Source organism: Echinops telfairi, unplaced genomic scaffold, assembly GCF_000313985.2.
Source record: "Echinops telfairi isolate 266 unplaced genomic scaffold, ASM31398v2 ScPeMD7_2565;HRSCAF=3150, whole genome shotgun sequence".
Classification (NCBI taxonomy): domain Eukaryota; kingdom Metazoa; phylum Chordata; class Mammalia; order Afrosoricida; family Tenrecidae; genus Echinops; species Echinops telfairi.
The window spans coordinates 9031306-9043824 of record NW_022106463.1 but is presented as its reverse complement, the minus strand read 5'-3'; the positions used below and the strand labels follow the sequence as shown (position 1 = coordinate 9043824).

The window sequence follows — 12519 nt, the reverse complement described above, 5'->3', positions numbered from 1 at the left end:
GGTACAGGTGGGGGTGGAGGGGGTCTGCTGTCAATTTTGACCCACACGGACCCCACAGGACAGGGCAGAACCACCCTGTATGGTTTCCAAGGCTGTCGATCTTTCCATGAACAGGTGGTCACATCTTTCTCCCACAGAGCGGCTGCTGAGTTCCAACTGCTGAACCACTGCACCGCCAGACTTCCTGGTGAGCACGGAGACCAGTAGCAATGAGACTGGCCATCATGCAGTTCGAGACCCCTGGCCGCCCCTTGCAGGCAGGGAAGAGCTGCTCCGGGGAGTTTTCAAAGCTGGGGCCCTTAGTAAGCAGATCACCAGGCCTGCCTATCTTCCAAGGTGCCTCTGGCCTGTTGGAAGAGCTGGCCATTCACTGGAGGTCGAGCGCTTCACCCTGTGGGCCACCCGGGGATCAACACAGACTGCTCCTCTGGAGCCACCCTGGCTCAGCCACCTTCTTCAGAACAGGGCCATTCCTGGGGTGCCAGTGGGAAAAGGTCCCCGTGGGACACACACTGACCCCCACTGCTAGGCAAGGTGGGAATGGGGGCTGCTGGTGGGTGGGGGAACTTCAGGAAGCTATGGGAGAGCTAACCACGGCCCACAGGACCCTACGGGGTCCAGGCAGGGAGCAGGCGCATGAGGGCAATTAAAGGCACCCCTCACCCCACCCCATTAAGGATGACGGAACGCTTCAAGTCGGAGCCCAGAAATAGATGGAGAGATCCCTGGAGATACAGCCCGGGCTCTGGCTCTGCGTTAGGAAACGTGCAAAACAACAAAATAACATGACAGTGAGACTTCACATCCTGAAGACGTACACCAGACCCTCGGGAAGATGAACGAACCGAGAATAACGCTTCCACTTGGTGGTGTGATTCCTCCGGGAGAGTTCAGTCTGGGAGTCAGCATCCACCAGCACGCGTCCCCATGGGGAGAGAGGCCTCACCATCAAGCGGGCAATGTTCAGAGGGTTGGCTGGGCCCTGAGGTCCAAAGAACTCGAGGGTGCCCAGCCACCAGAGCTGACCGCTCTGGTCACAGGCTCTAAGAAGAATCTTGATCACGAGGAGGGAAATGCAGGGCAGACTTCCTGATTCTCAAGGAACCCAAACCTCCTGGAGCTTGGGGAGTTGGATGAACCCTGGAAACTATGGCCCTGAGATGATCTTTAACCTTCCATAAAAACGGCCCCTCCGATTGTCTTGAAAGCAAATCATAAACCTCCCAAAGGAGTGCAATCCAGGAGACTGATGCCTAGTGACCTTAAGTAGAGTTTCTGAGGCTGTAAATCTTTACAGAACAGGTGGCCCCGTCTTTCTCTAGCAGGAGATGCTGGTGGATCTGAACCACCAACCTTTGCAGTCCACAGCCTAGCACCTAACCCATAGCGTTGCCACCTCTTACTGCTGTCTAATCTCCTCCAACACAAAACGACCATCCCATAGGGCAGTGTAGGACTGTCCCTGTTAGTTTCCAAGGCTGTCACTCTTTCCCAGAGCGGACAGCCTCATCTTTCTCCCTCAATGCAGCTGGTGGGTTTGAACTACTGACTTGCATCTAGATAGAAACTGCCGGCAGTGAGTTCAGGTGAAGGGGGGGAAATCACTCAGCAAAGAAGGGTGAGAATGGGTGCACGACTTCAAGAATGTAGTTAAAACCACACCCTGTGCCACCCAGCCGACTTCCACTCAAAGCCACCCAACGGCTGCTGAGAATGTAGCTCCCTGCAGGATTAGATAGCCTCGCCTCATCCCTCAGAGTAACCCAGGGACCAGACCACTGACCCAGACATCAGCAGCCCCACGCAGGCCCAGTGGCTTATGCACTGAGCTGCTAATGGTAATGTGAGCAGTTCGAATCCACCAGCTGCCCCATGGGAGAGAGATGAGGCTGTCTCCTCCTGTAAGGAGCGACAGCCTGGAAAACCACGGGGGCTGTTCGACCCTCTCCCGGGGGTCGCTCTGAGTTGGAATTCATTTAGTGGCAGTGAGTTGGGTTTGGGGGTTCTGCATTTGTTTACGGTAAGCATCACGAGGGCAGGAATTTGGGGTGCTTGGCTCTTGGTCCCCCGCAGAGCGGCCTTCAAAACGTGATAGGGAAATTCCATTCTTTACATTCCACTTGCCCTTCCTGTTTCTCAGATGAAATGAGGAATGCAAGTCCAGGATGGCCCTGAGAGCCCAGTGCTTGCAGGTTGTCTCTGTCCCTCATGTCAGGAGCCCTGGTAGTGAAAAGTCAGTGTTGGGCTGCTAACCACAGGGTTGGCGGTTCAAACCCACCAGCCTCTCAGAGGCAAAAAGGTGAGGCTGTCTGCCCCCAGTTAGATGTACCGCCTCAGAAACCCTGCACTGGGTCCTGACACGTCTAAACCCACTGACTAGCAGTGGGCTTGGTTGGGGTGGGTGTGGGTAGTGAAAGCACCTTTGGTTAGTTGGCTGCTAGCTTAATGTTGGCGGTTCAGATTCAAAGACCGGGCAATGTGCTTCTACACCCAGGGGCCCAATGAGGAAGTTCTATGCTGTCACACAGGTCACCGTGTGTCCAGAGCAGCTCGAGGGCCCCAAATGACAACAATTACAAATCACAACACAAGACACAGGACTCTTGTCAGTCTCTAAGGCCCTGCCACACGGAGGGGCTTATGTCCAGCAGACTGATCTGTTGACTCGCTTTTACACACACACACACACACACACACACACACACACACACACACACACAGGATGCACGTGTAAAACCCTCAAGAAGACCTTGAAGATGGAAACAGTCACCAAACGCGCCAGGTCGCGGCTTGTCAGCCACACTCGGGGCTGGTGGTGTGAGAGGCGGTGCACCCGGGTCCGGCTCGCCACAGCGCCCCTGTGCACAGCAGAAGGAGACCTGCCTGGTCTCATGGGGCAGCAACACCGTGGTGAACCACGCACAATGTTCATACCAAAGCCCTCCTGCCCACTCCCCTCCGTCATTTTCTCATTCTGACCACAGATAAGACTCTCTGGGAGAGAATTTCTTCTCTTATCGCACACAAAGGAAACCGTTTTCCCAATTTAACACGTTTTATGAAGCATCTGAATAAACTCTTACCTTCCATTTTTTAGCAAGACCAGGTGGCTAGGTGCCAAGGATGAGGGTGTGGCAGCAGAGGCACCCGAGCCCTTGGAAGGCTGACTCGACAGTGTGGAGTGAGGGTCTCTGTGCGGACCCGGCCCCAAGACTGAGCACTGCAGCACCTCTCAACGATTAGCAGCCAGTAACATCAAATCCCACGCCCACTGCCATCCAGTGGACAGTAACACCCAGTGACGTCAAATCCCACGCCCACTGCCATCCAGGGGACAGTGACACCCGATGATGTCAAATCCCACGCCCACTGCCATCCAGTGGACAGTAACACCCAGTGATGTCAAATCCCACGCCCACTGCCATCCAGGGGACAGTAACACCCAGTGATGTCAAATCCCACGCCCACTGCCATCCAGGGGACAGTGACACCGGGTGACGTCAAATCTCATGCCCACTGCCATCCAGGGGACAGTGACACCGGGTGACGTCAAATCTCACGCCCACTGCCATCCAGTGGACAGTAACACCCGATGACGTCAAATCCCACGCCCACTGCCATCCAGGGGACACTAACACCTGATGACATCAAATCCCAAGCACACTGCCATCCAGTAGACAGTAACACTGGGTGACATCAAATTCCACACCCACTGCCATCCAGTGGACAGTAATACCCGGTGACGACAAATCCCACGCCCACTGTCAAGGAGTGGACTCTGACTCACTATGGCCCTACAGGGCAGAGAGAACTGCTCAAGGGTTTTTGATGTCTGGGGAGCCTCACACAGCCTCATCTTTCTCCCTAGATGCGGCTGGTGGGTTTGAACCCAACCCTGCAGTTAGCAGGCTACTGCTTAACCCACTGCATCACCTCTCAAAACAATATTGCCATTGGGTCAATTTGGACTCACGGCAGCCCTCTAAGGCAGGATAGAAAGCGGGTTTGTGGGCTTCTGAGACTGTAACTCCTTCTAGGCGCAGAAAGCCTCAGCTTTCTCCTGAGGAATGGCTGGTGGTTTCGAACCACTGCTGACCCTCGAGGTTAGTGGCCCCAAGTGTAACCACTACACCACCAGGGCTCAAAGAGAGGCTGCATCACCTCGTCGCCTTTATTTGATGCTACACTGCTGATAGGAGGAACGACCTGGAGAAGATGTTGCCACTCAGTAAGTGTGTTCCCCAAACCCTGTGGTCCCAGTAAAGGCTGCGGCCATGGCTCCCCAGCCCGCCTCAGGTCAGCCCCATTGTACATACCCCAAGCATGTCCCAGTAGAACTGCGCTCTGCTGTAGTTACATAATCCGGGTGTCAACGTGAGACTATTAAGAGTGAAGGGGTGGAGTTTAGCCTGTTAATCAGGTCGCAGCTCGATGACCTCATTGGGAGGTGTGACAGAGGTAAATAGCTCACGAGACACACTCTGCTACACATTCCTGTTGACAAGCCACATAGAGCTACACTGATGGAGCCAGAGTCCTGGAGCTGGAGGAGCCACGTGGAAACCCCTGTCAGCACTGAGATGCTTCCACCGCCACTGGATCCACAAGATTCTCCACCCACTGGCCTGTGATCTTCCTGCCCTTGGCATCACTGCATGTATTTTGTGAGTCTGAAGAGGAATTTACAGACTGGTATCGGACATATGGGCTCATATCGGACTTACGGACTTGATCTAGACTGTGCTGGGACGTTTTCTTAATGTACAATTGCTCTTTGATATAAAGCTCTTTCTTATACACATAACAGTGCCTCTGGGTGTTTCTCTATCCACCCAGACTAACACATACTCTACGGAGTTTCCTCTGCTCATTCAATGGATTGTGGTGGTGGTGGTGCTGAGAACACGCAACTCAGCGGTACTGATGGCCTTCTCCCAGGGTGCAGCCCTCCTCGGCCCCTCTTCTGAGTCGCTCGTCCCCCAAGAACACCAACTCATGGCCTTCAGAGCTTCTGCCAAAGCTCTCGAGTTGCCACCGTCCACTTGATCTCCTGCGGGTGGTCCTTGAAAAGGCACGCCGCTCAAGGCAGGCACTCTTCACTAGCTACGAGTGAAGGTTTAGTTAAATGAAATGGTTAAGACCACTTCAGGAGCAGTTCGAGCTTGAGGTTTAAAGATGATCTCGGAGCACCCCTCCAGGAGTTCATCCAGCTTCCGTTGCTCCAGAGACTCTGGACTCCACAGTAATGTGGGATTCTGCCTGGCGTGACCTCCTCCCATTGGGTCTGGGCTGTTTCCTCAGAGCTTTTGTCCACAACATCCAGCCAGGACTCCTGGCCACCCTCCAGCTTCTTTGGGCCTCAAGCAGTTGATTCCGGTGGCAGTTGGGCTCACGTTCCACGGCCCCTCCTGTTCCTGACTCCCCCTCGTCCTCTACTGCTCCAGGAGCATTGAGACCAGGTGTGGCCCCCTGATTTGAGGATGGGGTCTTCAGAGGGAGGGTACCAGGCCTTTCTTCCGGGGCACCTCTGGATGACTCCAACTTCCAACCTTCCCGTTAGGCGCCGAGCACGTCCGCTATACACCCACCCGAGGGCAGCGCGCCATGTCTTCGTGCACATGTGGCTCCAGGAAGGGAAGGCAGGCTCCACTCTCGTCTACCCACAAATGCGCAAGCCCAGGATTAAAATATCCTTAAAAAACAAAAACAGGAAGGAGAAACCCACCGAAACAGGCCCTGTGATTTCCCCGCATCATCGTGATGTGAAATTTAAGAGCCCTTTCTTCTCTTGAGAGATATGAAATGTATACTCTTTCCAGCAATGACACAGAAACGCATCAGAGTTATTTTCAGCCCTAAGAAGAAGTCACACGGTGAGCTCATCGCCACTGGGTGACTGTCCAGGTCCTCGCTGGTTCCAGCATCATGTCCCACGAGCTAAATAAAACAAGCAGTCGGCGAGGGACCAGAGCATTCCAAAGGCAGAGCATATGCTGGCCCACTAATCAGCCTGATCCTGCGGTAATGAATCATCAGCAGACACACCACGCACACGCACACGCACACGCACACACACACGCACCCCACAACAAAACCTGGCTCTCACGGTGCTGGGAAGCTACAGAGAAATGGAGCCTGGAGAAGAGGGAAGTGAGAAAAATTAGCAAGTGAGTAAGAAATTAGCTGTCACCCTCCACCATTCTGACGAGAACACAGCACACTGAGAAGGGGGCTCTCTGTGCCTCCTGAGGGGGCGGGAGGAGGAAGAAAGGATTGAGCCCCCAGCCCTGCCCCCAGCTCCCAACTCACCACATGCCATCTGATCTCATGCGTCCCCACTCCTCACTCATCAGCACCAGGTCATGATATGAAAGTTGGAGGAGGAGTTGAGAAAAGAGGATGACCACGTCAGAGCACAAGATGGGGGGTGACTACACCATCACATACCTCACCACAGAACTGACAGGTCCCATTACAGGACTGCCTGATGGTATCATTACAGAACTGCCAAATTTCATCGCAGAACTGCCAAAGGCCATCACCATAAAACTGACAGGTCACATTATAGAACTGCCAGATCGTATCATTACAGAGTTGCCAAATTTCACCACAGAACTGCCAAGTCCCATTAAAGAACTGCCTGAGTGTATCATTATAGAACGACCAAATTTCATCACAGAACTGCCAAAGTTTATCACCACAGAACTGACAGGTCACATTAAAAACTGCCTGATGGTATTACAGAACTGCCAAATTTCACCATAGAACTGCCAAGTCACATTAAAGAACTGCCAAATTTCATCACAGAACTGCACCTCATTATCACAAAACCACCTGACGATATCAACAAAGAACTGCCAAATCATCACAGAACTGCCAAACCTCATCCTCACAGAATTGTCAAAGCGCTGAGAATCACGGCCCAGCCAAGCTGACACACAACCTTCTTCATCAGTGTCTGCTTTGCTCTCAGCCCCCATCAAGGTGCACACCACTGAGACACTAATATGGAAAATGACTGGATGGCGGATGACTGTGGTGTTCATGCAAATTGCCAGACAATGAGCTCACCCCCAGGGGAGGAGCAGGTAGTAAGACCTGCGAGGGAGGGCCGGGACTCACCTGGAGATCTCCAGGCTCCCATACTCTCCTCTGTTGACAGGGTGCGCTCACTGAGCTCGACGCGCGAGGCAGTTTCCTTCTCCCTCCAGCTTCCAGGGGTTAGACTATCATTTCCAATTTCCGCAGCCAGTGGCAGAAATACATCCTTAAAAACGGGAGCTTCCTGCTTCAAAGTGCTGTGGCGAGAGCCATAGCCCAAGGAGAAGCAGGCTCTCATCTGCCAAGCTCTGCTTCAAAGTCATCTTCCCTTCCCTTTTCTTCCACGCCAATCCCCGCGAATCGCTTCAGGGATCCATCTTCAAAGTGCAAACCAGAGCAGGCAATAGAAATAAGGCCTTTCGTTAAATAATTTACGCCCACTAATGTGTTAGCTAGCGCACCTATACCATGAGATAATTTTACAACCAGCCTGGGATGGCAATTTACAGTTAAAAAAAAAAAAAGAATTGTAGGGCGTTGAAGCAACTCTAAGCAGTTACCTTTCCTCGCTCCTGAGAGGGGACTGGGGGGCACCCCATCCCCTTCAGGGGTGACCATGCCGCCTAGTGCCGAACTTTGGTTCTTCGTCTGTGTTGCCTTCTCTGACTGCCCCACAACCATAGATCACAGCAGTGCAAGAGAAGCCAAGCTCACTGCCGCCGAGTGCACTTTGACTCAGTGACATGAAGGACAGGGTGGAAGTGCCCTTGTGGGTTTCTGAGACTGCAGTGCTTTATGGGAGCAGAACGCCTCCTCTTCCTCCCACAGAGCGACTGGTGGGTTCAAACTGCTGACCTCTGGTTAACAGCCCAGCAGGCAGTCACTATGCCACCAGGGCTCCTCGACATCCATCGCAGTGGTCACATGAAACACAATGAAATGCTAAATATCATCGCCCCACGACCCCATGTGACGAGGACCGTCCCGGGGCTGCCATCACTGTAGCAGCAGCTCGCTAGGTTCTCTCCCAGAGAGCCCCCAGGTGGGTTTGAACTACCGGCCTTAGGTAACGGAGCGCTGTGCCATCAGCACAGCACCTGTCTGTATCGCTCACCACCATTAAGTCCACTCCGACTCATCATGACCTGAGCGGGCAGAGTTGAACTGCCCCCTGCGGGTTTCTGAGGCTACCAATCTTGACGGGGGCAGAAAACCTCGTCTTTCTCCAGGGGAACAGTTGGTGGGTTCGAACTGCTGACCTTGCAGCTGGAAGCCCAATGCGTTACCCACTACACCACCAGGGCTCCTCTGCAGCACACAAAAGTTCATGGGAAAATGGGATGAGAAGATCCTGGGACGTTTCCCTGCATTTTGTGAAGCCTCCCGGTATGTAAGGTGCTTAGCACTCAATTAAACATGTTTAGCAGTTAAACCTCCTGCTTTGGAGTGGACGCTAAACTGTGTCGGCCCCGCAGGGCACGCTGGAGCTGCCCCGGAGGGCTTTGTGCACTGTCTTCTTTGCGGGGGCTGGTGGCCGGGTGGCCTTCTGCAGCTCAAGCCCCCATGGGGCCACCTGGGCTCTTCTGGAAACCCCACCCCAAAACAAACCCACTGCCGTCCAGTGGGCCCTAACACACACCCACACTGCAGAGGGTCTCCAAGACAGTGCGGGCAGCCTCAGTGCGGACAGCTCCCAAGGGTCAGCTGGTAGGTTAGAACCATGGACCTTGTGATTGGTAGCTCAAGCTTAGCCTGCTCTGTCACCAGGGCTCCTTCCACCCCACTGGACTCCCTTAGTCTAAACACACCCCACTAAATCATCCATCAGGCCTAGAGGAGCCAACTCATACAGTACACAGCCTGGGACACGGCCCCAGGCCTGAGGGGGTCTGAGGGAAAGGATGGGCCTGGCAGGCAAGGATACGCTGAACATAGCGCCCCTGATACCCAGCCCACAGGCACTGACTGCCACCCTGGTTTGGCCATGTAGCAGTGGGGTGGGAGGTAACCTGGGAGCCGAATGGCTTGTGGTGACTGGTAGGGGTGGGGAGGGGGAGGGGGACAAGCCCCAGGCCCAGAATCCACAGCCAACCGACCAGTTTCTAGCCCCCACCTGAACCTACCCCAGGGCGGCCAAAGGGACCGAAACAAAAACACACCACCACCACTCCCAGTCTGCCACTACCCCTTGGACACTGCCAGGCCCCTGGGGGGCAGGACTTAGCAAGTGTGACCTCTTTAGACCAGGGTCAGCCACCCGGGGACTTTGCAGCTGTTGCCCTTATTCATTCAGACGGTGGCCACTCCACACAAGGTCATCATAGGGTGTCCCTCACCCACGAATGAGTGGCCAGCCTCCTCGGGCGGGCGGCTTAGGCAGCGAGGGCTCGTGCGGAGGTGGGATCCTCATGGAGTCAGAAGGGCCTTCCCACAAGGATGGAGGCTCGAGGGGCTAAGAGTCAGGCTGCTAACCCAAAGGTTGGTGGTTCGAAGCCACCCAGCAGCTCTAGGGGCAAAGACCAGCGATCAGCTCCCGTGAAGGTGGCAGCCCAGCAAACACAAGGGGCAGTCCTACCCAGCCAGGCGGCGGCGCCATGAGCCATATTGGCCCCACGGCAGTGGGTATAGTGTGGTAATCTCCCACCAACCGGAGTCCCCAGTGTTTTCTCCCGTGCAGCAGCTGGTGGGTTTGAACCACCGGCCTATTGATTGGTGGCTGGGCGTTCAACTACTGCACTGACAGGGAGGACTCTTAGGGGAAGTCTCTCATTCCATGGTGATGAGTGGGTGCTGACTCACGGTGAGCCTCACACAACAGAAGGAAGCCGGCCTGCTCCTGGGCCTTCCCCACAGCTGCTGCTCTATCGGAGCCCACTGTGGCAGCCACGGGCTCACTGCACCTTGCTGAGGGTCCTCCTCTTTTCCGTGGAACGTGTCCTAAGGCTAAAGAGGCGTGATGGCACCATGGGTGTGGGGTCGGGCTGCTGCAGACAAGGCGGGGGGTTTGAACCCACCCACAGAGGGATATGGGACTATGCGCTTCTGTAAAGATGAGTCTTGAACATCGATGGGTCGGGGGATTCCACTGCCCTCCACACTCAGACGCACTGCCATCAAGTCCACGCCGACTCAATGGATAGGGCAGAACTCTCCCGGGGGGTTTCTGAGACTTCAAATCTTCACGGAAGCAGACGGCCTCGTCTTTCTCCCCGACGCTGTCCTGTAGGGTCTCCAGGCAGCAGAATCTACGTGACAGCAGCGAGGTGTCAGGGGTTAGAATCACTGTTTAGGGCTCGGCTCCCACTCAGGATCCGGTTGTACAGACAATCGGAGGCAGGAATGTCTAACGCCTTGGGGAGCTTGACTGTGGTCTAGAAACCTTTCTTCCAACAACTGCCTGCTCTCCATCTTTGAGATTCAGGCTCCGTGAGCTAAAGCGTCTCTCCCGTGGCTTCTGAAAATCTGTCAAACGAGGCTTGGGCCAGAGAGACTTTTAGTTTGAGTTCTGGGGTCTCTGGCCCATTCCAAAGTCCTTGACTAGTGACCGCCGGGCCACAGTCCCACCCTTCACCCTCAAAATCGACTCAACTCACATGGTTTCTGAGAATGTCACTCTTTACGGGAGCAAACAGCCTCTTCTTTCTCCAACAGAGGGGTTGGTTGGTGGACTTGAACTGTTGCCCTTACGGAAAGCAGAACAAGGCATCACCACTAGACCAGGGCTCCCTCCAAAGCAGTTCCTTGAAGGTCATCTTCAAGTCCAACGCCGGCATCAGTCATCTTCACACCCTACCGAGAGTCGATGATGATGGTGCTATTTTGGTCTGGTGGAGTCTGACTCTTGGCATCCCTAGGTGACCAAGGAGACCTGCCCCCTCTGGTGTCCCAGGCTTTTTGGCAGAAACAGGTCACCAGGCCTTTCTGCACAACGCCAGCAGGGCTCCTTGCTCAACAGTGCAGGCAGGAGAGGGCCAGCCATCGTGATCCACCCCTGGGCTTGATGCAGCCCGGGCAGGGGCTCTCCCACCAGCCTGCCCATTCCCCTCACCTGTAGATCTCGTAACAAATGCAAATCCATAGCTCTCACACTTGGGACTTCCTAGCTCTACCAATCTGCAGCAGAGACCAGGCTTCCTGGTCCAGCAGAGACCCTGAGGGCCCGGCCCTTCATCCCCCTTTGGGTCAAGAACTGAACTCAGCCCCGTGGTCCCACGTTCAGCCAGACCACAAGCAGGTCTCTAAGGGAATTCACACCACGAGGGAGGTGCGCATACCTTAGAGCCACCTAGAGACCCAAAGGGCAGCACTGGCCCATGGGCAGTGTTCAGAAGGGTTAGGAATAGGGGAGGTGCAGGGTGGTGGGATGGAAACAGGAGACAGGGGGGGCACCGCACCGTCGGGTTGGCCATGAAGTAGCTGAAACAGCTGTGTATGGATCTTTGAGTGGGAAACTGGTCACCGGCTCTGCCAACTTCCATCCAATCAGTTTTTAAACCTAAAAACCAAACCCCAGGGCTTGCACCCCAGGGAGTGTCTTCATCCTAACAAACATTTTATCTTTCAGCCCCGGGGCTGAGCCTCAGATACACACATGATCACTTGAGAGGAAAAAAAACATCTTAACCCTTACCTAACAGTGCCACTACGGCACAGTTAAACGGGCTAGGCCATTTAACTTCCTCCATCTAGCAAGGCCCTTTACACCCAGCCTCGCGGTTCTGGAGAAGATAAATGGCACGTGATATATGGAGCGCGCCTTGGGCCTCTTACAGGAAGCGATGATGTAAACCAAAATATATCATCTTTCCAAGTTTCATAAAATATTCTCCGAGGAGTGAAAATAAGTCACCTCCCTGGGAGAAAATGGCATGGCTGGGGCTGGAGATCCACTTAAATCTCCTCAGAGGAGACCTTGAGTCATTGTTCAGGGTAGTTTAATGCTGCAACGCTGCACCCTGCGGGAGGATACTACTGGCTTCCCTCGGTCCCACCAAGTCTTGGGTCTGCCCATGTCTGAAATGCATTTGTCCTGTCAATCGAGGACCACCGTCCCGCTTACACGCAGATAGCACGTGGGCGTTATACGAGGGGCTATGGAAACAACGCAATGAAAAGACCGTGGAGATTCCCCCACAAACTTTTGGAAGCATCCTCTCATACATTGTGCAGACCACGAACCCCCACGTTACCTCCGTAGGTGCCCAATACCTGTAGTAGCTTACACGTTGCTGACTTCCATCTCAATTTTTTTTCCATCCAAAAGATTGAACGTGAAGTCTTCATCTTGGTAGCTATTAATGTGGAGGTTTGGTTCCCAGCATCAGACCTTCACCTGCCTGCCCACCCCAGTTTCTAAAGCTGCCCTGCTCCTGGCAGGTCTCCTTCCCCAATCGGCAAACCACTCTCGCCCATATCCTGGCCAGGGTGCCTGGGTCCACATACCTAGGGTAAGAGAGGTCACTAGGGTAGGCAAAGCTG

General features: G+C 54.3%; 1 protein-coding gene across 1 annotated transcript in view; it reads right to left on the bottom strand.

The window, feature by feature from the left end:
* The window catches only part of B3GLCT (beta 3-glucosyltransferase), a 67245-nt gene extending 60070 nt beyond the window's left edge, over nucleotides 1-7175 (bottom strand). The window contains exon 1 of the mRNA XM_045294061.1: nucleotides 7123-7175. Coding sequence (XP_045149996.1) covers nucleotides 7123-7144 — 22 coding nt within the window. The 5' untranslated portion in view covers nucleotides 7145-7175. The remainder of the gene's footprint in view (nucleotides 1-7122) is intronic.
* Between the last annotated feature and the right edge of the window lie 5344 nt (nucleotides 7176-12519).